The 26,951-nt window shown below is 42.9% G+C and overlaps 2 protein-coding genes across 3 annotated transcripts in view; both read left to right on the forward strand.

The window, feature by feature from the left end:
• Positions 1-9,047, forward strand: part of STARD3 (StAR related lipid transfer domain containing 3) — a 34,717-nt gene extending 25,670 nt beyond the window's left edge. The window contains exons 10-15 of the mRNA XM_020799294.3: positions 120-182; positions 958-1,053; positions 1,330-1,409; positions 1,497-1,601; positions 4,772-4,865; positions 5,930-9,047. Coding sequence (XP_020654953.3) covers positions 120-182; positions 958-1,053; positions 1,330-1,409; positions 1,497-1,601; positions 4,772-4,865; positions 5,930-6,034 — 543 coding nt within the window. The 3' untranslated portion in view covers positions 6,035-9,047. The remainder of the gene's footprint in view (positions 1-119; positions 183-957; positions 1,054-1,329; positions 1,410-1,496; positions 1,602-4,771; positions 4,866-5,929) is intronic.
• A 2,085-nt stretch (positions 9,048-11,132) lies between these two features.
• On the forward strand, positions 11,133-25,586 carry LOC110082060 (melanoregulin). 2 transcript variants are annotated; one of them, XM_020799308.3, is made up of 5 exons: positions 11,133-11,398; positions 17,308-17,467; positions 18,588-18,678; positions 21,812-21,978; positions 23,116-25,586. In XM_020799308.3, the coding sequence occupies exons 1-5, from the start codon at positions 11,322-11,324 to the stop codon at positions 23,365-23,367; spliced, it is 747 nt and encodes a 248-aa protein (XP_020654967.3). In that variant the 5' UTR covers positions 11,133-11,321; the 3' UTR covers positions 23,368-25,586. The 2 variants fall into 2 exon arrangements, with proteins under 2 accessions (XP_020654967.3, XP_072860318.2); XM_073004217.2 differs by lacking the exon at positions 11,133-11,398 and adding an exon at positions 15,170-16,616.
• The last annotated feature ends 1,365 nt before the right edge of the window (positions 25,587-26,951 follow it).

Raw genomic sequence — 26,951 nt, forward strand, 5'->3', positions numbered from 1 at the left:
GGTAAAGGTAAATAAGATGCAGGTTTAAAATGGACACATAAAGCTTTGAAATGCTGCAGAGAATGTGCCTTTGCCCTTTTGACTGTGGAACTCATCCACCTTCAACACCTCTTGCGCAGGAGTTTGGTGACACCATCCACTCCCTGGAAATGCCGTACTATGGCAAGGTTTTCATCCTCAAGGTAAGAGGCATGAATGGTGTTCAGCTTCCTTCTTGAGACTCTTTCTCTCTCTCCCTTCTGTGCTTTGAATGGAAAGAATAGGGAGTAGGAATTGGCAGAAAGCGCCAACTTCAGGGGCGGGCGAGTGTTTTGGAGGCCTGGAATTGAGGTTGCTCAAGGCTTCCTTTTCTGGTCTGATTGTGTGTACGTCTGTTCTAGGCAGTTAGTTTGCTTGTGCCTGCTAGTTCCTTTCTCCTAACTTTGCCCATGACGGGAAGCACAGTTGAAAGCATGTTCAGTCCACTCCCTTTGGTGTTCCTTCTGACCTTGGTGTTGAGGCTCTCTGTAATTGGCAGGAGAGTGGCTCTTTTGCAGCTCAGTGAAAATAATAGATTACTGGTGTTTATCCTTCCCACTCAAAATTCACCATCAACATCGGTTGTTTTTGTCCTGACTTCCTTGTTTGTTTGTTTGTTTGTTTGTTAGACAATGTCTACTCGGGGCAGCTTACATAGATAAAAACAAGACAATATGGCATGTATAAAATCATAAAAATTACAAGACTTTGAGAACTTGGCTGCTCAGTTTTCAAATGAGGCTGAAAATTAACCTTGTTCTACCCACAATTGTCTAGGTGCATTAAGCTGCAGTTCTCATCATCCCTGTTTAGGTAGCTAGGAATTGTGGGAGTTGCAGTCCAGCCCTCCTGGAAGGGGCCAAGTTGAAGGAACACTGCTACAAATGAACCTCAGAGAGAGCTTTGGCCAAGGTGAAAAAACTTGTCTTTTGCTTGCAGGCTGTTCTCCAGTGTCCTCCTGAGATAATCTATCAGGAGATGATTCTCCAGCCAGATAAGATGGCCCTCTGGAATAAAACCTTGTTAGCATGTCAGGTAAGCATTTTGAAACTAATGCTTTTGGCAACTGCCAGTTACTAATATCTTACTCCTTAAAGTAATCTCTGGCATTTATGACCTCTGGTGACACCCTAATATTTCTCCTCCCTCCAGAGGCCAGTTCTTCCATAGTTTGCCTATTTCTTGAATGCCTGTGGCATAGGTAATTTCTCAGGTTATCCCTGTCTTGCCTTGAATGGAGGAGAAACCTATACCAGAAAGTAATTTAGATGGCTTTGTGTCAGCAGGGATTGTGTTGTTGTTTTTTAACAGATCTTGCAACGTGTGGATGATAACACATTAATATCGTATGATGTGGCAGCTGGAGCCGCAGGCGGCGTGGTGTCACCCAGGTGAGTCCTGATTTGGTTTAAATCCAAACATTTATATATATTTTTTTCTTTTTGAATAAGTGTTTAACTTCTTATTGCCACTGACAGGGATTTTGTAAATGTGCGCCGGATTGAGAGAAGAAGAGACCGATACATTTCATCAGGGATGGCAACGACCCACAATTCACGACCTCCTATTTCCAGATATGTCCGGTATGTCTGTACTTTTTTTTAAACAATGCAAGCCATCACTATGGGCATCTTTGCATTAGAATGCCGGGTGCAAATAACAGACATGACAATGAATTAAAAGCCAATGGCAACAATTGAACAGGGACACCCACAACCCAAAAAGGCAAGAAGGAAAATGACTGTAGTCTGAACTATCAGCCATCCAATGTAAATGTCTGATTGTGGCTGCCTTGATGTAGAATGGTTATAGGCACTGCATAATTGGAAAATTGCTTTGGTTAATGATTTCCAGTGACAATCCATCTTGGCCAGACTAAAATACCTGTAGCATTCTACACCCTGCATCAGACGTGTCAGCTTCCAATAATGGGAAGGAAGTATGAAATTCATAAACATGTGCTCCAACAATTGTGTGAAATGAAAACACTTAGAATTATTAAGGCAGTGGCTTCTGCTTGTGAGAAGGGCACCCCCCTCTCAGTTTCCAATAAAATCCTCTCAATTTGAATTCTTTCAATGGTTCATGTTTAGTTAACTTTTGTTCTGGTATTGTATAATATATAAAGGCCAAGCTAGCTATTATGGGGATGCTGTGTTTTAGGTTTGTGTCTGCCCTGTTCCCATATAAGAAAAGATGTGATGGGGTCAGATCCTAACAAGAGCTTTGTGTGAATGCTTCTGTATCCTCATTTTACCTGCCCACATGCCATTGTTTCAGGCATTTACCTCCTTGCCTGCCTTAGTTCCAGTAATGAACTTGGGCTATCTGCGGGGAGATAAAGTGGAAGCAATCCTGCTTCCCTTTTAACATCATGTGACACAGGTGCAACATTTGTGAGCAACGAACATGATAAGTGCCTATACAAGAGCCACATTAGGCTGATCTAATCCTATTCATTCATTCAGGAACTAGATGGACTAAATGTATGAAGAGTGTCCTCAATTATTGCTTTGCTCGTGAGAGGAGACTCATTGATCTGTCAGAGTTCCCCATGCAAGCTAGAATCTTGGTTTCATTGTTCTGCCTCTCATGCGGAGAGTCTTTGTGGGTATTAACTAGACTTCCCTCATCAGATCTGTCAGTTCCTGTGAGGAAAATGGTGATGGAGGGGTAGGCTGGCTAGCTTTTTTTCCTAGTATGTTTAGCTGACCCATACATTCAATGGCTGAATGGGGCTCTAGCCTGCTTTATTCTCATATTACTTAAAATATAGCATGTCTATAAAGCTAAAGAAACTATTGGCTATTAACACTTGGTTGACAGTAGGCTACCTCAGATGTTAAATCTGGTTTTGCCTCCTGCTGCTCTTCAGGTCTGTTGGACTCTGCTGTATTCCCCAAGCTAGCAATAGTGGAGGCTCCTAGTTAGAGGAAAGTTGCTTCCTCCTGTTTCACAGTGATTTATCTTGTGTACATTCAGATTGCAAATGGTTTACCTTGAAAACTTTGAAATAAATTCTTCCTCTCAAATGCTTAAAAGGTGTACCTCAGCTGTAGTCTGGTATTGTGAAAACCTCGCTGTACTTTTGAGAAAGACCAGGCTTATATTTTGGTGATCCTCCATGGGAAGAAAAGTTTTTCAAGATCATGAGGTGGCTACCGAGAATAGCTTTCTATGTGCATGTCATGGCCCATATGTGTGTCAAGCTTAAATTGCTCAAGAGAATGTTATTAGACTGTGGGCAAGAGGCCAGATCTTGAGTTCTCTACAACCTTGAAGTGGTTGATTTGAAAGTTGATGTTCTTTTATATTGTGTGTCAGTGTTCAGAACCTATTCATTGCACAATAAATCGAATGCCCCCAGTTTGGCTTGTTTCAAAATGCTAGTCAGTGACCCATCAATACGTGTTCATGTGTGCAAACATACATGTGCTTGCCCTCATTCTGACAGGACAAGCAGTCAATAAGCCTTGAGGCTAAGCAGGCTGTCCCGTAGGGACTGGCTGTCAGAGGGCTTTTTAAAATAAGATTGTTGTGCCTTGTTGTTTTTAAATGTGTTTTCAGTGTGCTTTTTAAAAAACATAATATATTTGTTTAATTTGTTAATATTGTAATAATTTTTTTTAGCTTTTAATATTGTCTCTTTTTAATGATGTAAGCGACCTTGGGATTTTTTTAAGAGAAAGGTGGGCTATAAATGTTTTAAATAAAATAAGTGTCAGTGTATCTGCACTGTGGCTTTTCAGTGTGATCTTTCTTCAGCTGCACTTCCCAAGCATTTGTTCAATCTTTGGCTCCCAGCTGCTGTCTTGTGATGAACAAAAACCCTGTCTGAGCATCACCCAACAAGGCCTCTTTGTTGTTAGTGGAGCCTCTGCCTCAGGTGACCAGCCAGGGTGGCTTTGCTCCCTATGCTCATTTTTACTGAGTAATATCATTAAAAAGTCATTGGCCTTTAGCTCAATGTCTGAGTAGCTTGTGAGACAATTTATGAAGAGGGCAGTGTCCTTTTCACATGTCAGAGTACATTATGCAGTACAGTTCCTCATGCCTTTCTGTTTGGGGAAAATGCAATAGCTAACATTTGAAATACTTGAGCAGTTTTTGAGAATAGGCTTTGTTCAGCATCAAGAGAACAAAACGAAGGGTGGGCAGACCTGCCATTGGTTCTTTTGTTTCTCTTCCTTCCACATTGCTTCTTGGAAAGGATTCATCATGTTCTCCTCCAGCTTTTGGTGAGCATCTTTATGGTCTCCAACTCTTCTTGGAGAGGAGTTTCATGCAGGGCCTGATGGTAACCAGAGTTACAGTGGGTGTTATGATAAAAGTGGTGGGCAATGTTAGGCAGAGCCTCCTCTCTGTTGTGCTTACTCAGAGGTTTGCAGATAAGAATGTTTTTCCAAGCTTTACAGTACATTTGTGAGAATCCTTTTCTTGTGCTTAAACTGATCTGCGCATAAAACCCTGCTTTGTGTGTTGTCCTCTTTGGAATGACACCCCATTTATGGAGTACTTAGGGAGACCCACCAGTTGTGTCTCTTGGTTTCAGAACCTGTATCGTTGGAACAGTTTTCAAATGCTTAGATGGAAGAGGCAGGGAATAGTTTGTATATGTGATGTTTTCATGATTTTAATGTATGCTTGCTTAAGCAGCTAAGAAACCACATTTCCCTTAGCCCACAGTAAACCACTTCTCCTCACCTGCTGCCTCTGTTGTGACACTCTTTCCTCTGCTTTTCACTTTTCCAAGAGCGGAGAATGGTCCTGGTGGTTTTGTGGCGCTGAGATGTCCCAGTAATCCGAACCTCTGCACCTTGTTCTGGATCCTGAATACAGACCTGAAGGTAAAGGACTGACATTTTGGTTGGAAACAGACTTCACTCATTTCTGTCCTGCTCTCTTTTTGTCCTGGCTTCTCAAAGGACTTGGCTGGTTAGAATGTAACTCCCCAACAGAAGGGCAGCAGAAGTACTACAGACAAATAAAAGCAGCTTCTAAGGAGCCTGCCTTTCTGGCACCCTCCTGAAGATTGAGGTTCAGCAGCAAGTGTGGTGGCTTTTTGTCAGGCAGAAGAATGCCCTCCCATAGCACACAAGTGCCTGGCAGACTGTTAGGGCAAAATGTTTCTGTTCTTCCCAAAAGAGGAGGAAAAAGACATTTTCTTGGTTTCACAGAACAAGTCTGAAAGAGTTCTTTCTTTTTCAGAAGCCAGAGTCAAACACAAGAAACTATTTGCTTTTGAGTGTGCCCAGTTTGAGGGATGCAAATTGCCCTGACAAATAAAATACTTTACAGGAACCTTTCTGGGCAACTTTACACTGTCCAGAAATTTGTATTTTCATACAAATACATTCATGTATACTTTGTAAAAGAAACTACAGTAACAAATTACTTTTCTTTCCGGGCCTCCCAGCAGTGTGTTAAAACATGAAGGCAGTATTTATAGAAGAATCCAGATAACTGACGAAAAAACTTCAAGTGTTTGATTTTTTAAAAAAATATAAGCTGTGCAAATTTGGTCTTGCTTCCAGCTCTTTGGCTGAATATTAGGCCGTGGAACTGTAAAATATCACACACTTGGCTGTCAGCAGTCTTTGTCCAACCCACCTGCTCCAACTAGCAATGTAGGACTACTCGTCTAACTTACAATGGAAGGGGTTAAGATTAAAGCTTGGAAAAGCTGCTTTTTTGGATGACAGTTCCTAGAATCCCATAGCCAGCATAGCTGGAAATCTTGCTGAGTAATATGTTCTATGAAAAATGTAGCCCAAGAATTTAAGTTCTAAGCTGTGCCTGGAAAAAATCACTGCCTCTCAGATATGCAGTCCATGAGTTAATGGACCAGCGCATCTCAGAGAGAGAGACAGAAACATTAACTTGATTTTCTGTTCACTGTTTTTTCTTGTAGGGCCGACTTCCCCGATACCTCATCAACCAAAGTTTGGGTGCCACCATGACAGAGTTTGTGTTCCACCTGCGCAAACGGGTTATGGAGGTCACCGCAAAGTCTTAAGTTCACAGAACTTCTTTTCCTGATGTTGCCTTTTGAGCGTGCTCAAAAAAAAAAAAAAGCAAGGTCCAAAGAACTGGGGTGTCTTTTCTTCCTACCCGTGTTTGGAGTCATATCTTGCAGCTGACCTCAAGGACAAAAACCTTTTGCGGTGTCTTCGGGAGGGCAAGAAATTAAAGGACTGAAGAAGACGATTACCTGGCAGGCTTAAGACAAGATAGCATATGGTCCAAATTCCTACAAATGAGAGAAGCATCGAAGTGATTTGCACTGGAGATGAAGGCTAACAGGGCTACTGGAACTAGAGCCATTTCTGCATTAGGATGTGCCAAATTCCTTTATAAACATGCTTCCAGAATCTGCTAAGTGCTTAACTAATTTTTGTCTTATGTACTCTTGCTCCTTCCCTGGGCATGACCGCATTATGCCGACTGCTGTGAACTCATAACGCCTTCCATGACAGAGTAGAAGTGCCACACTGTCATCCTGCATATGCAGTGATATGGCCCAAGTGCAGTAGGCTCTCCCAGGCAGTTTTCTGGCCACTACTGTGTCAAGATTATTTTTACTCAAGAGCTGTATGGTCCACTGGCTTCCTGTGCATTTTGGAGGTTCAGCTTCCCAAACATATGCCCATCATATCTTGGAAGAGATGACAACTAGGGGAAAAGAAACCAGCTATCAGTCAAATCCACCTGGACTTCAGTGAAGCACTAAGCTGACATCTTTCCTGATCATGCTGCTATCTCCATTCTGTCGTGTTCCCTCTAATTTCTCCTTCCTGTGGGCAGCAAGGGCTGTGAAATAAGTGTCTCTGCCGACTAAACTGGAAGTGATATTCTAGACAAGCTTCTGTTGTGACTGACATTTCCTGGATTTCATTATGATCTTCTATTCTATTGAAGTAGGCTGGAAACAGACCGGGATCCATAATTCATGGACACCTAGGTTATTTCAGTTTATTCTTCAGAAGTAGAGAACAGAAGGCCCTTTCCAGCAGTGATGAAAGAGGTGTGTGTGTGTCTATGTCTACATGTGCACTCACATGAGTACCTATATCTCCTTAGAACCTTCTTGTCCATCATCTGTTGTCAGAATTGAAGGATTGTTTCTTCCCTGCTGTTGCATTTGCCCATTCATTCATGAGCATTGAAACTTTTCATATGAAGGCTAGTGGATATATTAGAGGAGAGCAAGGCACCTGGTATTTGGTGGAGGGAGAGGTTTTTCATTTAGGCTCTGATTTAGGACAGATCAGCAGAACAAGTGTTGAGAAAAAAGATTAGCCCTTAATTGCTGGCTTCATCAGCTCTCCTGCATCCAATATGGATGTGATTGTTCTCCAGGTAAAAACCTAGAATTCCCACGGACAAATGTGCACATTCAACAACTTGAGTTCCTGTAGTGTTGCATATGCTCTTCTTTTCCATAGTATCTGTCTTCTGAATAGAAAACTTGACGAGGAGTTGTCTGAACCTGCCATTTTCAGAATCAACATTTCAAATCTTTAAAAGGGTCAGCTTTGGGATACGTGGTTTAGCTTGAGGCAGGAGGGAAGGAAGAAATTCAGGCAGAAGTGAGATGCCTGTACTTCACAGAAACATAATATCTTTGATGCACAGAGCTAACCTAACTGGGTCTACATGCAAGCAAAGGCAGTGATTGGGTGGAGGAGAAGATTTTGGGGGAATGGAGTAGAGGAGGCTGACTTAGGGTTGGTAGCTTTTCACTCTGACAGGACTCTTGTCCTGTAAAGGCTCCATATAGAAATGGAAAATTCAGCCAGCTTGTAGTTTTTCCTCTGAAAGATATGATGACAAAAATGGCTATAGCAGATGAAATTATTCCTTGTATCTCATTTTAAGTGACACACCTGCATCCAGTCACCCTCACCAGATTGGGCCTCTAAAATGTGGGATAGAGAAGTCTCTGAAATTCTTGATCTCTTTCTACTGTAGTGAAGATAATTTGTTTTAAGGTACATTGGCTTTGAAGAGTTTCCATTTACTGTAATGAGCGTCTTCCTGCTCCGCCACATCCCTCCCTGGTTCTTTTAGTGCAGCCCTCAGATTATATTGGACAAACACTGCATAACATTTGCTGCTCATTCTCATGACTTTGCATTGAGGAGAAGACTCCTTAAGAGAAACATGCATTTTTTTAAGGTATCAGCATCTGAATTGGAAAGTCTAACTTCTCATACATTCTCTTTGTGCTCTCGATGCATGTGAAAACCCTGAGGCAAGCTTCCAAATCAGAAGGTTATAAAGGAGAGAGAGGACATAAATGTACTATGTCAGAATTCTTGAGTTGTCATATAGATGCTGAGCTTCCTCAAGAACAAAATAGCTAGCGTGGTTCCCACATTTTATTTTATTTTGTTTTGCAGCCTTTAGGGCCTGTCCCTTTCAGGCCTTAAGGCCTTCCACTCCGCACGAACCTTTCTCTCCTCCCGTCATGGAATGCCACTCCCTTCCTTTTCCATTTTTATGTCTGCATCACTGTCCTTTCATCCCATGTAATGGTGAAGCTCACAGGAAATGCAATCCCCTCTATATGTGAGATCTTTGCCAGAATGATGGGAGCTTGCAAGATGCCTCGCTCGCTGCAGCAAAAGCTGTGCCGTCTACTCAGACATGATGCTGGACTGCCAGCAGTGTGAACGACAGTAAAAAAAAGAGACTTGCCATTCAGAGAAATTCCCTCCAGATTACTTTTAGGTTTCAGTACTTTTTATATGGTCTGCCACCGTGAGAGACTGAAAGGAGTTCCCATTTTCCAAGTATCAGCCATTAATCATGTTAAAGCGCCTTGGGTACTTTGTAAGCCTTCGATGTGGACTGTGGAAAGAAGCCTGCGGACGTTGTGACCCTAATACACATAATTGTTTGCTTTGATTGTGTGTGTGTGAGAGGGGTGGATTTCCACAGCTCATTAAAAAAGCCACTTGAATAACACACATGCCTTTTGCATCAAGTCTTTATGACTAATCTAATAAAATCTTAGAAAAAGATAATGTGATTCAGTGTTTCTTTTGGTCTGGAATGGATTTTCCTTCATTTTCAAATCTCCATCCAACAGATAGGACCACCATACCCACCCAAGTATAATTCTTTGCCGTCAGGTAAATTCCAACTTAATAATCACCTAATCGGATTTTCTAGGTGTAAAATATTTCAAAAGTGGTTTACCAGCCCCTTCTAAAAATGGCATTCTGGAACCTTTCCGCCTGCCAGGCATGTAACCCCATCAGCCACACAAACTCTCCCGGAAGGCACAGCGGGGATTCAGACTCTTAGCCCCTGTCTCTACAGTCAGACATGCCAACACACTGAGCTGTTGCAGCACAGAAAGGATAAAGTATGAGGATGAGAAAACTACCCTCTGAATTGCCTGAAGGCACACCATGAATATATAATGGTAGCGGGGTTGAGCCTAACCTGAAAAGGGTAGGAGGCAAATTATACAATGGCTGTGTGATTATTTAGTTAAACCTAGGCAGAGTGAGGCAGCTTCCTCAGCCAGTTTAGGGTGTTGTGAAAGGGCATCAATTGGTTAGTTAACATTATTTGGGATTTTTACTGATGAGAAATGAGGAATTTTCTGCCTCAGACCCCAAAATGGTGTGATGGATTCTCAATATGATTTTGTGGGTGGGGTGTCCCTATGTGGATTTTGGGTGGCAGGTGCATCACGGTTTTTCCTTGTAATTTAAAAAAAAATCTTAAAATGTTTATTGCTGCAGCACTTCATCAATACATTCACTAGTGCAACCACCTACCCCATCTTCTCTATTTGGCCAATGAAGTAGCTGACGGAGCAGCAGATAACCACTGGGACACAGAAGACGGTCTACATGCCAGGAACATCACTCCGCAAAGCAGCTGGCCAGCCTGCTGATTCAGGAAGCTGCTTCAGCCCACCCAGCAGCTCAGCACTGCACTGGCAGGCAGAAAGCAAGCACACCAAGACTCAGAGGACAGCTAACATGCTAGGAAAAGAAGCATTCAAGAGAGTCATGCAGGGACGGAGGCTCCAGCATCGGCTCCCTTTCTGCTGAACTCGCTGGAAGCCTTCCCTTCCCCCCCCATTCCTATTTTTCTATCATTAATTGGCTGGGGTCCCCTCTCTGGTGTTTCCTCCATGGTTTCTAACAGCTATTATGCCAGCAGGTGGCACCTCATAGACACTCAATTTAGTGATGTATTGCTTTTAGGCGAGGAATCAAAATCTTTAAGAATAAAATGCTCCTAAAACAGAAGGAAAATGAGTTGATTTCCATGTAGTCCCCCAAACTACCTTTAAATACCAGAAATAAATTGAAGTAATTTAAGTCAAAGTTAATACGAGTACGTATTTATATACCATTTGACTTTACAGTGGTGCCTCGCAAGATGATGTTAATTTGTTCCGTGAAAATTGTTGTCTTGCGAAACACGGTTCCCCATTGGAATGCATTGAAATCTATTTAATGCGTTCCAATGGGGGGGGGAAACCTATCTTGCGAAGCATCGGTTAAAAACAAAAACTGTCTTGCAAAACGCGATTCCCCATTGGAATGCATTGAAATCTATTTAATGCGTTCCAATGGGGGGAAAAGTCTTGCGAAGCATTGGTCTAAAAAAAACACCATCTTGCGAAGCATAGACCCAAACATCGTCTTGCAAAAATCGTCCATAGGAAAAACCGTCTTGCGAAGCGCAACAGCGAGCACAAAAAACCCATCATCGTGCGGATTAATCGTCCTGCGAGGCAATCATCTTGTGAGGCACCACTGTATATATATAAAAATCCAAACAGAAATTGATTCAAATGGGCAATGTGACCGAGCCCTCGCAGTAGTTAATACATTTTTTTAAATGTGTGTTTCTTGGTTTTTCCAGCTCCTTGCCATTCAGCAAACACAGTCCTTTTGCCTTCATGAGGTTACGCAGTACCTCGCGACTTTGCTTCTAACTCTATAGTCTTGTTCTTGATGAAGATACCAAAAACAAACCTATTTTTCATTTCATGTTAACACCACAGAGCCAGTACACTATTTTAGACGCCGTGTACTTTGTTTAAAAGCCTTGGGTTATGCGAGCAGGATCTCACATGATAGCTACTTATGACTTGCAGATCATAAAAGAATTTTTTGAACTCTTTTGCCTCTTTTCAAACAAAGTGCTTTTGCTGCATGGACTAACATCCGCCCCAATGCTATTTTCCCTATCTTCATTTTATTACATCTTGATATGCTTGTCACAGGCATATCATAATACCTGCCAATAGGTGCAAAACAGAGCAAGAAATGGATTTCTGGTACAAAGTTTGCTGTTGCTGTTGCCACAGAGAAGAAGAACTGGAGAAGAATCCACTGGTCGTTGGGTATGTGATTCAGCAAACGAGCATCTCTTTGCATTTGTCAGACCCTAAGTTGAACTAGATTCTGTAAATATGTTACACAGTACTATGCATTTAGTGGATATTCTCATATATATATTGTTTTCAAAGTAGTGAAGTGAGGATACTGGCAATACTAAAATCCATCCTTGTGCAGGTTCTAGAAACCTGCCACCACTGTAGTCGAACCAAGTAGGACCTGTAACAAAACACTGCAATATCGAGTGCTCTTTTTGAGGATGCTTGCCAGCATCTGGCTGTGTCATTTTCCAGAATACTCCATTCCAACCCTAGATCCAGCAGGTCAAGCATGATTGCAGTGTCTCGCAGTTCTTTCCTCCCTCTCTGGGTTTGTTTCAAAAGATGTGTTTCCTTCTGCAGATCTTGGGATTCCTCCATGTCTGGAGACCCCAACCCCCTCCTGCATGGATGGTACATTTTGGGCTATACAGTATAAGGATTGACAGCTGCAGAATAAACCTCTGTTAGTATATATAGAAAGTGATTCTGACTTTCTTTCTTTCACTGCTTTGAGTACTGCGTTTTGTCCATCAGCTTGCTTTCAACTCCTTTCCTTTGTGTTTGCCTTCATGCCTTTGCCTCACTTAAAGTATAGCTGCTGTTATTTTAGGGCTGCAGACTTTAGCTGATATATGTAAACAACTCTAATTCAAGGGCTATTAGGATTCTACTTAAATTGATGAGTGGACTTTAGGTACTTTGAGGGCTGCACTTGAAAAGAACTGTTGTTGTGGTTTTTTTAAGCTGCAGCTGTTGCATGTTTTGTTGTCTCAGTGTGATAGTGTTGAAGAAAATATTAAAGATTGGTTCTTTTTTGTGGCCTCTGTGAATCACACCCTGGGTGATCCGCGCCTGCGCAGAGCCTCATCAGAAAGTTCTAGAGCTTCTGTGGTAGCAAAAAACACATTAGAATAAGGCCCCTCCCCCTCATAAAAGTACCTTGGCGCCACAGCTCCCCTTTCAGCTTTCAACCACTGTGTTGAGAGCCTTGTAGTTTTGCTTCTATGAGTAAAAAAGAGTTTTTTCTTTATTCCTTCCTGTTATCAATCTTTTTTTCCTTTTAACTTAGATCAAATTCATTATCATCAGAGATTTTTTTTTCCTTTCTCCTGCGCTCGGCCTCCGGCCACAGCACCCACCCACCTCAATCATCCATTTTCTCCTCACATTTTCTCCTATTCATGGCCCCTTTGGACCCATTTAAACACTGTGTGGTCTGTGATAACAAAATACCACTCTCCGACGGCCACAGCAAGTGTCTTTTTTGCTTGGGACAGGTGCACCAGACGTTCTCCTGCCAGCACTGCAAGAACTTCAAGTGTGGAGTCCTTTGTTCTCACTTATCCAGATTAAAACTCCGTTTTTGGGAACAATCTCGTCAACCAACCAAAATGGCCCAACCTCCTTGTAAGGCCACCTCACAAACCAAAGCAATGGAGAAGGCTCTTTCGGAAGCCTCAAAACAACATCCATCAACCACACCATCCCACTCTGACGCTCCATCCACTTTGCCTAAAACTTCAGAAATCCATAAATTGAAACGCTCTAAAATCCTCAATATCAAAGCCCTCACTAAATGTCAAATGTCCACCAAAGCCTTTTCGATCCTGGAACCTTCTCCGCTTAAAAGACCTAAACAGCATAAATCTAAAGCTGCAATCATCTCTCAGTAGTCTCAACAAACTGCCAAATCACTCTCTATTGGTTCACCTTCTGACAATGACGGAATCCCCTCTCATCAACCCTGCTCCCAGTCACCAGAATGGGATGACAGAGTTGATCGATTAACATCTTCTCCTCTCAGTCCTCAACGCTCTGTTCTTTCAAGCAGCCCTTCCATAGTTGCTTCACCTGACAGGGTCGACTCCGAACAACAACTAGAGACCATACCTTATTTGGTAACATCTGATCGTCCACCATGACCTCCTCAGAGACATCGGTCCCAACAGTCCCTGGAGCCGTCTATTTCATTACATGTGGCTCAAACTCTGATCAGCACTCTGATCAGGTTGCTATTTGCCCCGACCAGTGCTCGATCGGACAAACTGCAACCACCAATCAGCCAGTTGCTCTATCCAGCTCGGCCATACCTTCTCATGGCGGGTCTTGATCTCGACAGCCATTGGTGTCAAAACACCCATATCACCATGACCCACATGGATTCCAACCTGCTCCCTACCTGGCACCTAAAAGATCCGGGATGGTCAAGCAATTTGCTTCTACACATGAGGCTTTTACAGCTCCAGCCTCCCAATATTTTCCCGCTAATCCAGACGAGGGAAATCATTCTTCTCGCTCGGCATCTCCAGTGTCTATGTACTCCACTGCTTTACCAGCTCGTCAACAACCTCTATTTCAATATCACCCTCCACTAGAAAGGCTTGCCTGTATAAATGGAACAGATTCAAATGTTTCACTGAAGCTTCTTCATTGCCTTCTATCAACCCATCACTTGCTACTGTCTTGCTTTTTTTGCTTTATTTGTCTAGTGGCCTTTCCCTCTCTTCCTTGAGAGTTTACCCCTCCGCCAGAGTTTCTTATCAGCCCCTAACTCTCTGGCAGCTAATTTCTTCAAACATCCAACACTGAAACATTTTCTTAAAGGTCTATCTCATATCTACCCAGATATCCGCCCCCCCTTCTCCGCAATGGTCACTAACACTAGTACTGCAACAACTTACGAACGCTCCTTTCGAACCTTTAGCTTCAACTGTTTTATGGCTACTTACCTTTAAAACAGTTTTCCTCATTGCCATCATCTCAGCTTGAGCTAGTGAGTTAGCGGCCTTTCTTATAGTTATTTACAGTTTTTTTCCGGACAAAGTCGAACTATCCATGGATATTTCTTTCCTCCTCAAAGTCGTCCACAACTCAAGAACGACTCCTCCATACTTTAGATGTTAGGCGAGCTCTTGCCTTTTACGTCCAACGCACCCAACCTTTCAGGCGTTCACCTCAACTTTTCATAAGTCACCAACCACCTACTAAAGGTTGCCAGGTGATGTCTCAAACTATATCTAGATGGGTCGCTTCAACCATTCACCTCGCGTATCAGCTGCCACACAAACCAGTCCCAAAGGTGATTCGCTGTCACTCCACCAGAGCAGTGGCAACCTCTATGCCACTCCTACGTGGCGTACCTCTTCCAGATGTCTGCACCTCTGCCACCTGGGCACAGCCATCCAGTTTCATCCAGCATTATAGACTTGATCTCCGGCAGAAGTCTGATGCGGCCTTTGGACGTGCTGTTCTAGACTCTACCTTGGTGTGACACCCTGCCACCAGGTAAGACAGCTTTTTAGTCACCCAGGGTGTGATTCACAGAGGCCATGAAGAAGAATGACAGGTTACCCACCTATAATTGTAGTTCTTCGAGTGGACCTCTGTGATTCACACATCCCACCCATCCTCCCCACTGTCACGCCATTCTGCTTAATATAGCAGCGGTGGCGCAGTGGTTAAACCGCTGTACTGCAGCTAAAACTATGCTCATGACCTGGGGTTCAAATCCCAGGTAGCCGGCTCAAGGTTGACTCAGCCTTCTATCCTTCTGAGGTCAGTAAAATGAGTACCCAGCTTGCTGGGGGGGCAATGTGTAGCCTGCATAATTAAATTGTAAACCGCCCAGAGAGTGCTTGAAGCGCTATGGGGTGGTATATAAGCAGCACGCTTTGCTTTTTTTTTTGCTTTTTTTTTCTTTTTTCTTTTTTTCTTTCTTTTTTCTTTTTTTTTTCTTTTTCTTTTTCTTTTTTTCTTTTTTGCTTTGACACAACTGAGAGGGGAGCCTTGGCGCCTTATTCTAATGTGGTTTTTGCCACCACAGAAGCTCTAGAACTTTCTGATGAGGCTTCATGCAGGCGCGGATCACCCAGGGTGTGAATCACAGAGGTCCACTCAAAGAACTACAGCTACAGGTGGATAACCTGTTGGTTTCACTCTAAGAATTAGTGTTAATGTTCAATCATTCCAGGTTACCCCAGGTTCCATCTTCAGAATCTCACTTAGAAGGACTAGGAAGGACCATACAATGAGAGACAATGCTGATCAAAGCAAACCAAAAATCAGCACAGCATGGAAACTTAGGATTTTCTTGCATGACCTTGCAGCTCATTTGTGAACAGCTTCATGGGTATGAAATATCAAACGGAATATCAACATAAAATATCATTAAGTTAATGTGTTTCAGCAAACTTTTAGAAATATGTTCTCTATTAGAATATCTGCGCTAGTTTTCTCATTGGCATAGACAATGCTGGCTGGAGAGCATTGTACCTTTTCAAGTACTAGATGAAAGGTGGTCAACTTAGGCAGTTCTGGAGGCCACTTTGCTGTTCCTGGGAACCACTAAAGGCTTCCAAGACTGCCCCAAATGCCAAAACATGGTGTAGGAAAGCTGTGACCTGTTTGAACATTAATAGATATTCCTGAAATTCACCTCTTTTGGCTGAAAAAAAAGGCAGGTTGGGGAAGGCCTCTTGACTGCGAAAACAGCCTCTGAGGGCCTTATTTGGTCCGTCACATTTTACCCACTACTGCTTCAGGTCAGCCCTCTGAAGCTTAGCCCAAACATTATTACCTACTGCAATTGTTCCCCAAAATTTTTTGACTCGTGGCTCCCTTTACCTACTGGCCACTGGCCGTGGCTCCCCAATACAGTAGAATTGCTGTATCTGCAGGATCAGTACCTGTGGTTTCACTTATACACTGTTGAAAAAAATAAAATAAAATACATGAAGATACCCTCCTATCAAACATGGGACTTATTCTATCAATGGTTAGAAGGATGTTGTATATTAGGAGCGTAATGTGTGTAGTAATTGTTTTACAAATGATTATAAGCTATACCCTGGGGACACGATGTTAAATAAGTATGGATGGATTTATATAATAAAAAAAAAAGAAAAGAAAAAAAGGGGGGAAAAAGATACCCTCCGAAGGTGTACTATCAGGATGGCCCACTAGATGGAACCAGAGACTGTGGTGTATACAGGGGGTGTAATGGAAATACACTCATGGCCTCACTTCTCTGAGGAAAGGCAATGGAGAAGCCACGTGTGGGAAGAGGGGGTCAAAGAAGGCTGCCTTGGGAAGGAGAGGGCAGAAAACCCAGTCCATTTACTAGACTGGGGACTGGGTCAGGGTTCCCTCTCTCTACTATGCACAGATACAAGAGAAACTGCAAGTTAGTGCTGTAGGACACTTAAGGTGAGGGGGAGGAGAAGGGAGGGGGGAAGGATGAGAGGATACAGCGGCACCCTTGGGTGGGTTTCCCAGGGCTCACAGAGCCACAGTGTACAGTTTGGGAAACACTGACCTAAGATATACTGGAGTGGAGAGGCCTCGCGGGGAATCTTAAACTGAGATCACGAAATGTTATTCCTCCAGACAAAAAATATAAAGCAAAGTGTGCTTCTTATACACTGTTCCGTAGCACTTAAAGCTCTCTCGGGACAGTTAATACTGTGGTTTAATTATGCAAAGTACATATTACTTCCCACCCCAGCAAGCTGAGTCTTCAATTAACCGACCACAGAAGGATGGAAATCTGAATTAACCTCGAGCCAGCTACCTAAATTCATCAAGATTGAACTCAGGACATAAGCAGAGTCTTGACTGCAGTACTGCAGATTTATCACTGCACCATGAGGCTCCTCCTGTAGCATGTCAGGGTGAAGTCTTGGCTGAGCCTCTTCTCAAAACACGTGTTCTTTTTTGCAGGAATAATTTCTGTAGAGATGAGTATTCCCCCCCCCCCATGTGCCTACTCTTATGGCTCAAAGTAGCTCCAGCCCCTCAGGCTAGTCACTATCTCAAAACTATGCCAGGGTTTGCTGTTCCATTTGGAGAAGAGCATCATCATCTTTGTTTTGCAGGGACACACTAGAGTATTTCAACAAGCTGCAGAAACGTCGGCAATCGGAGGCAGCAAACCTGTGGAATGAGCCTGTGGACAGGACCCACATGGAACGGGACGATGACCATGAGTTGCACAAGTTGCTGAAGAAGAGGTCAAAAATGCGCCGAGGATCCGAGGTCTGTAATCTACCCACACAGAACATTTTTACAGGAACAGAATTTAATTGGGTGAAGTTAAACCGAGATAAAGCAAACTAGTAAAGCATATGCCTCTAGTTGTTTGTTTCTTCTTCCATATGAATGTGGGTACAGGATGTTAGCAGTGCCTTGAGCCAAAAGGAAATGCAAGATATAAATGTGTGAACTGACCAGAGTTTAGAGAAGTTGATTTCAATTATCTTTTGTCACTAGCCATTGGCCCCGGTGGCTAGAAGATTTGGTGAGTTGTAGACCTGAAAGGCATGCCCAAGCTCTGGAACTGATCTTCTTTGAATGCTTCTGGGACAGTTTGTTACTTTATCTAATTCTCCAGAGTCCAGATGTCATTGCTGAACTGCTTTGCCCATGTATTCTCAAGCTTACCTCTATAGTCATAAGGGCTAGAAACACCAAGTGTTTGTAAATAGAATTTGATTCCCAGGAGACTAAATTTTATGCTAAATGACTCTATGCAGGGTCAGGAACCACAGCAGGGGACACTGCTATTTCTCACACACTTTGAAATGGTCTCCCATTGGCAGATTTGCAGCGTCAGACTTAATTCAATGGGAAGAAATACCGTATTTTTCGCTCCATAAGACGCACCTTTCCATAAGACTCACCAATTTTTTAGGAGAAGAGAACAGGAAAATATAATCTGTTTCCTTCGCTCCATAAGACGCACAGACTTTCCACCCTCCTGTTTTGTGGGGAAAAAGTGTATCTTATGGTGCGAAAAATACGGTAGCTTGTCTTACTATAAAAAGGGATCTCGTTAGACAAGGATTCCCAATCCTGGGTCCCCAGATATTCTGGGACTAAAACTCCCAGAAGCCATCACCACTATCTGTGCTGGCCTGGGTTTCTGGGTGTTGTCATCCAAGAACATCTGTAGATGTGAGGCTGGGACCACCACTTTAGACCAGTGTATTGGGTATGTGTATATGTGCAAACAGGTATACAGTACATAGCATCCCTTTAGGGCTTCCTTTAGTACACAGATTTCTTCTTCAAACACATTTTGTTCATCAAAATGATGAGTATTGTGCTAGTAGCTCAGTGGATCATTGTTTTTATATTCTTCTGTATCCTGACAAAGGGCTACCGACGGCTGAGTTTTGACATCATCGCCCATCGACAAATCCGTAGGAAGATGAACGACCGATGGAGGCAAATCCTGGAGGTTTTAGGTACAGTATCCTTAGTTTGCAGACCAAGTACTTCCAATGAAGGTCAACTTTGAAGTCCTTACTGTTTTTTCTTTGTACCAATTCTGCCTGCCATACACATTAGGACATTGCTTTCTGGGAGTGTGAAGGAAATTGTCTTATTTGTCTGTCAAATAGATCATTTAAAAAACATATGTTTTTCAGTTTGCTGTTATATTTGCAGATTCATTTTATAGCAAAACACCTAGACCAGTGTTTCCCAACCTTTTTTGAGTTGTTAACCACTTTTTAACAGCCAAGTAACCTGTGAAAAACCCTCCACCATATTTGCATTAAAAGGCATTTTTGATAGGAAAAACGATTGTGAGAAGACAAACTTCCCCGGAAAAGACAATAATGTTAGGAAAAGAGGAAGATAGAACTCGAGAGTGAGTGACTTAATAAATATTGAGTCTTTTACAAGACTGCAACAGTGAGGTTTTTAGGAGAGAGGGGAAACATTAATTCATAGGGGACCCCAAAAGCAGCAGCAATCTGACAGCACATAACACTGCCACCAAATATCTGCTGCCTGATAAGAGGGTCCTTCCCCCCTTGGCTTAGCTGGGCTTGCAATTTTGGTTCTGGCTGCTCCCAGGCCCCACCAAGCTTTTCTTAGCGTCTCCTCCAGCCTAGCTGGGACGGATCTGCCAACATCATTCCCAGGCATAAGTGGGAGGGGATTCTCCAGATCCTGAAAGAGAAAAGCAGCCCTTTGGGGAAGAGAAACTTCACACTTCTCTCTGGGGAAGAAAGGAGAAAGAAGAAGGGACTTCTTTTGGACTGCACACTTTATCCCATGATCCACAGCTCCCTTTCTCTCTAGGAATCCAACTCAGTGCCTTTAACCCTTGCTGAGAAAGCAAAGCAATTAATAACTTGTTAGCTTCATCAGTGGCTTACGGCTAGAAACCCTTAGTTTGTTTAAGCCTGACAACCCTCAGAAAACACTTTGTGACCCCCTCTAGGGTCCCATGTTGGAGACTTTTGACCTAGACAAAGAGTTCCTCAGAATTATCTGGTAAAGCAGACATATATAGTATCTGTTGTTGCAAGATATCAAATAGCAGAAAGGGACTCTAAACTAGAATATTAATAGGAAAATATTGTATCAGTGTATGCCCTATCACATATATGACATCCAATTTTTGACTTCACTGTTTGGAAGAAAAAAATTATAATTTAAAAGCAGAATATAAGAAATTCATTTCTGATATTCCTGGCAGCATATATACCAAAAGCAAGCTGAGATTTGCTGCATGTCCACATTTGTTCCATTGCCTGGACTGCTGCGATGCCACTGAATTCTAGCATGAGAGTAGTAATCTCCCGTAGTACCCTGTTTTCCCAAAAATAAAACTTAACCTGAAAATGAGCCCTAGTATGATTTTTCAGGATGCTCGTAATATAAGCCCTACCCACAAAATAAGCCCCAGTTAAGTGAAACCCCGCCCTCCACCATTGTGCAGCAACCAGAAGATAATACTGCATTTGAATAAAAATCAATATAAGACCCTGTCTTATTTTCAAGGAAACACAGTATGTTGGAAGGTAAGCAGATGCAGATCAATTAATTGATTATATAGTTGTTACGAATGAAGAGAAAGATCTGTTTGGGACTGGTGATGGAGACACTTTGTCTGTTTCTGCTGCCTGTCAGAGCTTGATTAACCAAAAGCCAAAGTTCTTAAGAATTACACCAGACTACCATACTCCACATGGGATTCTCCTTTGATCATACAAGATGGTGATTAATTGTCAAGTAAGCCTTTGCTTGCTTTAACATTTGGTGGCAGTGTTGTTTGTTATGTCTGGACAGTGTCCCAGGTTTCCTATTTCATATCAGGTTCCAGGCTTATGCGTTTGAATCGTTACCGCCAGGGGCTCTGTGTAACAGCGTAATCAGTTCCCTGTTCTCTGATCACTGTCTGTCCGGATTAGTGCAGTGCTTTGTAGATGGCGTAGTTTTTGAAAACAGTATGGAAAGACATAGTCAAAATGGGACAAGACTATCAAATGGACTGGGTGATTTGAGCATATTCAGAGCTTAGAATTACTTTCGTGTACAGCTCCTAGAATCCACTAGCAAGCACGGTCAGCTGTAGGCCAAGCAATATATTTTCTAAGCTATGGCCATGTAACTATGTTTTATGCGTACTGTCTTCAAGTCCTTTTTCAGACCAAATTCAAATTCCTGATTTTGACCTTAAGATCCAAAACAGGTTTGGGCAGGGGACATGAAAGATCACCTCTTCCCACATGTGCCCAACCAGATCCTGGGATCACCTTACGGTAGTTTCCTTCTCTCAGGGTTCTCCCACCTCAGGAGACGCAGTACTGGGCTAGTGCTTGGAAAAGATGTTACCATATTTTTCCGTGTATAAGACGCCCCATGTATAAAATGCCCCCCACTTTTCTAATCCAAAATTGAGAAATCTAAGTGGAGCATAGCAAGTGGAGGGGGAAAGGGATCAAGGTGTGCAGGATCTCTTTGATCCCTGCTTTTCCCTCCACTTGTTTTTGTTCTCTCCTCAGCTTACTTCCGTGTATAATACGACCGCCAATTTTTAGTCTAAAGTTTTTAGACAAAATTATAGTCTTATACACGGAAAAATATGGTAACTTGAACTTTGCCTTACACATTCCCACAGTGACCTTTGCCACTGGACATGGAAAACTTACTTTTTTGAACCACAAACAGCCACACTAATCAGGATTCTGGGAGTCCTTTTTCCAAGCTTTGTACTGAAGACACACACTTTTCCTTGATGGCATCCTGTTTATAGAGTGCTCTTCTTAGAGAGGCTCCCCTGATGCCAGGAGATGGATGACCTGTTAAGTTTGTATACTTCTAGAGTCTTGAATGTGCAGAAGCCAATCCCCCCCGCCCCCCTTTTAGAGTCTTTATGGGCTGGGATTCTTTGTTGCTGGAATTTTTATTCAGCATCATAGGTTTCTGTGCAGGTTTTAAGGAGGACTTTAACGACTGAGTTGTGTTTTTTTTCCTACTGCCAGTTTCCCAGACAGCACAGACAATAAAAGAGGGAATGTTTGTAACTGAGTGAGTTGGTGTTCTGAATGGATATGGAGATAATGTGAACATTTCCCAATGTAGGATTCAAAGATGAAGCTGATGGACTTCTCACGGTCACATCCAGCACCACCTACGAATCCCTTCACAATCCTCAAGAGGCCCGCAGGCTCCACAATGCACTGGCTCAGCAGACAAGCATTTTTGGCCATCACCGTGGTGGTCCCCCAGAGAGATACCTTTTTGTACTTGTGAGTAAAGGAGGAAGCTCTTGGTGGGACAGAGAGTTGCCAGACACGGGCCCTCAGTTGCTCCCTGTAAAGCCCTACTTGCCCACTAATGTTCCTTAGCTTTTGAGATTACTCTTTCCACTACCATAATGGCTCCCAATATTGGGGGCCCAGATGTTCTTGGACTACAGCTCCCAGAAATCTTTGCCAGCAGAGCTAGTGGTGAAGGCTTCTGGGAGTTTTAGTCCAAGAACATCTGGAGACCTAAAGTTGAGAAGCCCTGTACTACTAGTAGCAGGCAGGAAAGCCATAATAGTAAGGGTTGCTCTTCAATGGGAGAAGAAAAGATTTTTTAAAATATATTTGTATCCAGCCCCATTGTAATCACTGTTTTCCTGTTTAGAGTTTCAAGAAAACACTCTTTTAGATTACAGCTGAAATCTTGTTCTGTCCAGACCAGGACCATAGCTGAGGAAAAGTTAAATTTTGGGGAGTGCAACTCTCAAAATTCCACATGTGTAAGTTGTGGGGGTGGCCCACAGTTTGCACAGCCACACTTTGGCTGGGGGATTCTGTGGGTTGCCCTCCCAAAAAGGTGACTTTTCTTAAGCTATAGTCCTGGCCTAGAAATAATATGATGGCAGCAGGTAGAATTTAAGTTAGGGAAGAGTGGGCTTGACTTGGTCCCCTTCTTTTGAAAGCTCATAGGCTTGGATTTCCATTAAAAATATAATGGGTTTTTTAATTAGCAATTGCTCATGTCTAAGAGGGTAACTCCACACTCGTGGAAGACCATGCTTTTAAAATGACAGGACCTGGCCATAGGGTTTCCTTAAGAGGGCGTTGCTTGGCCATTTTCAAAGCAGACTGGTTAAAATGACTGTTCTCTGCTCCTAAAAGAAACTATTGCAGGCCTTTACCCATGATGGAGGCCCAGGGTCCCCATACCCATTTCCTCCCTTATTTCTCACACAGGAGTTACTCCAGCATGAAATACCCTGCAAAACAAGTATTCTTCTTCTTCTTCTTCTTCTTCTTCTTCTTCTTCTTCTTCTTCTTCTTCTTCTACTACTACTACTACTACTACTACTACTACTACTACTACTACTACTACTACTATACTTTTTCCCCCTGCTTTTTCCCATAATCCAATCCCAGGACAGGCTTCTTCTCCTCGACGTAGGAGAGGACTTCTTCTCAGCAGCTCGACACTTTTATCCTCTGGAGGAAGCAGAAGAAGGCAACACATCTTCCAGTGATGGAGGTCCTTCTACTCCGGGTCCCGTCTTAGTCAAGTTGGACAGTGAAGCTTCAGAAGAGGCTGAGGTGGAAGAAGAGGAGGAGGGGGTGATGGAGGAAGAAGAGGAAGAGGAGGAAGAGGAGGAGGAGGAGGAACCAGATGTGGAATAAACTGAAGAAAAGGATGAACCATAAAGATGGAGAACAATGAGGAAAGTACCATGGAGGAAAACCAACTCAACCTTTGGATGGAAGAGCAAATGCAGTTGACATATTTAGAGCTACAATAAGCTACAAGTTGACTCTGGTGTTAGTGCCATAATTATGGAAATATGGGTGTACTGGAAAATTTCCTTAACTCACAATTCCCTGTTCCACATCCCTGATTTCTATGTATTCATTTACTTCTTGTTAAATTCAATTTTTTTACCTCTTGGTGCACAATTTAGATTCCATTCCTTAATAAGAATACACTGATTTTCTAATTGCCAGAAGTCTGGATGTGTTCTGAAACTTTGTTGCGCAGCAGAATGTGTTATTTCTGTTCAGGACTGAGCACTCCAGAGTCCTCCGCTTTCTAGTCCTTTAGTTTAGGAGACGAAGATAGGTCTGAAAACAAACAAGCTACCTTAGGAAAGCAAGGTCAGCTTTCTGTCTTCCTCCTTGTGCCTGTTCATGTTTTGTCCTTCCTGGCCACCTGTTCTCCTGTCATTGCTGCTGTCTCGCAATATCTCTTGTGCACAAACTGTCCCTGTCATACAAGCCAGCCAAGCCTGGATGACATTCCTGCTCTGCCCCACCGCTAATCCTTCTGGCTCCTGTTCCTAAATAGCAAAGCCTCTGGTTGCTTGGAACAAAAGACCCTGATGAGGATATTCTTCCCTCTGTTTCTCCCTTTCTTCCTCTCCTTAAGAGACTTTTTGTACCCCAGAGGTCAAGCATTAGCCAAGAACTTGGCAAGAAAGAGAGGAAGCCACCCTGCCCCCTTACTGTCCTCATCCTCTCTAGCAACTGAGAACAACCATTAAGCAATTAACAGCCTTTCAAGACATTCACCCAACTTGCCCTGTGTTGACATTTCCCTTCCTTATCAAGGTACCTGTGGTTTTGCACTCTCCTAAGGATCCCAAACCTCTTGCAAGGGGTGGCTTGCAAGAGGGCCCAATGTGAACTGTGATCCTGATCTCACCACAGCCAAAATCAGCCTTCCATGAGGCCTGGTGAAGCACACAGCTGATTCTGAATACCATGAAAAGCCAGAAAATGTTTAATATGTTGTTATTTTGTTACTACCACTTATGATGATTCCTGTCTCATGTTCCAGAATAACTGTAACGGCCTAGGATACCATGTGCTTTGATTCTGGGGAGTGTATGACGAAGAGTTGGACACGACTAAACGATGACAACAAATGACATTAGCTTCTCTAGCTCAGGTGGCCAAATATCTTAGGGTGGCTATGCATTTGGGGAACGTTGTGTGAGGAGGTGCATTCCGCAGTGGATTGGGCTGATTCACCAGGTCCATCTGTATTTCTTATCAATTGGACATTTTCCCCACCAAACACTGCTCAGTTATATTCATTTCTACTCCAGAGAAGACGCCAGTATAACAGCTGCCAGGGTTCCAAAGCATAGCATAGTTCTATATAGCAGCTTCCCAGCCTTGAATAAGTTCTTATTTCTAATCAGTGATGAGAGATAACAGTGGAAGACGATTGAAGGAGAATATCCAGAGTTTAGGGATCTGGGAGTTAAGAGAAAGCCCCTGTAGGAATTTAAGGAAAAATAGAATGAGTGGTTGCCATCTGAATCTAAGGAGATCCTTGCATACATGTAATCCCCATGCTATGCTTTTATCATGGGTTCCAAACTGTTGCAGAAGGCTCCTCTTTGTTTTGTGCACTTGCTTTAGAGTAGCCTATGCTATTTCTTGTTATGTGCTGTTAAGTCACGTCTAGTGTATGGTGACCCCAACAGAGTCCTCAAGGTATATGAGATGTTAAAGGAGTGATTAACTATTGAAATTTGGAATCTTGGGTTTACTTCATCATCAAGAATTTCTATCCTTAGCATTTGAGGGTGCATCTGCTTATATGCATCTCTGCATTTCAGTGAGACTGCCTCTCTTGAGCAGCGTTTCTTTTACAGAACAAAAGCCTTTCTCAGAAGTTGCCTGTAGACCTTCTGAGCCACTTTCCATATTCTTTGGTGCTGCAGGTACAAGACAGCCCTTAGTAAAATATTGCTGCTATGAACATGTGTCTTGGATTTAGTCTCTTAGAACAGGCAAGGCCCTTAAGGAGCTCTGAGCTGCCACCTCACCTTTCAAACGACCAGAAGGCTGCTTAAGTTGAAGATGTCTGCCTTTACTTTGGTAAGTATCCCATGAAGCAACAGGGTCAGCTCTGTCCTTAAGCAAACTGAAGCACTTGCCTCAAATACGTAGCTAATATGAGGATGCAGCAGTCGAGTGCTGGAGGGACGTTATGTGTGCACAACGTTGTTTGCGCTGTGCAAAGAGATGGAAAACAGTTTTGGGACTAGAACTACTGATGGATAGCTCAGTGGTTGAGGTCTCTAATTGCAGAATTAGAGGCTGGGAGTTCAATTCCCCACTACGCCTCCCTGACAGGAGTGGGACTCAGTGATCCATTGTATCCCTTCCAGCTCTGCAGTTCCAAGATGGTGATTATTAAGAGGAGGATTTCTATGACATGTCATATTTTTAAGGTGAGTTTGAACGTGTTTATGAGTAGCCTGGTGAGAAATGCCAGATTACTCATAAACATGTTTTAACTTGCTTATGGGTTCAAATGTAGGTTGCAGAGAAAATGTGAAATGTCATAGAAATCCTTCCCCTTGTGATGGTGGTGATGATGATGATTTTGAAGCCTAGCATTGGCAATCCAAAAAAGGAGATCTGTACCCTCAAACCAGCCAACTGCCTTCTGATATTGGAGAGGACACTGCCATCCAATTGTCAATGTTGAAAAGAGATTCTGCTGCCCATCCTAGTCAGCTTTTGTACCCAGAACGTGTTGCAGAGGTTTGAATTTCTGGTAGAATTCCTGTTGCTACGCAGTAGAAGTACAGAGATCCACAAAGGAGAATAGCTACAAGTCCTCCCGAGTCCACCTCTTTCTCATTAATTGGCACTTATAATCTCAGTAACTCATTCTGAGACATTTTATTACTTACTATTGTGAAGAGATCATCAGCAAACAAACAACTGAACGGGGGGGGGGGGGTAAGAAGCACACAGTAGAGAGGCAGGGCTCTCTGTAAATTCAGAGGCAGGAAGGAACAATTGGTTAGTGTTGGATAGATTGACAATCACCCCAGCCCAGGCAGGTCCCTCCCAGATACACTTACTTCAGACACCATGTAAGGTTGGAATAACTCCTTAACATAATGTTCTTCACTTCAGGCAGCAGAATGTCTTAGACTAGTCTAGCTGTCAAAAGATGTTTAGCACTTGCAATTTGCATTCATATGATCTTGGGTAAATGGGTTTTGAATAACGGGCCCAAATATCTATATGGATGCCTTCCTGCCTCTGTACACGTTGATTTGTGGCCCTTCCTGTAGCTTCATCTCAAGTCCCTAGAGCTTAAATTTTTTATTTTGTGGGGAGCTACTATTCTCAGAAGAAACTAGGGAATTTATGGGAATTGTCATCCAAAAAGTGTATTTCCAAACTGGTTCCCTTTGGCCATCTACAAAGAAAAAGGTGATGGGTTTGGGAGCTTTTAC

Source organism: Pogona vitticeps, chromosome 6 (genome assembly GCF_051106095.1).
Source record: "Pogona vitticeps strain Pit_001003342236 chromosome 6, PviZW2.1, whole genome shotgun sequence".
Lineage (NCBI taxonomy): Eukaryota > Metazoa > Chordata > Lepidosauria > Squamata > Agamidae > Pogona > Pogona vitticeps.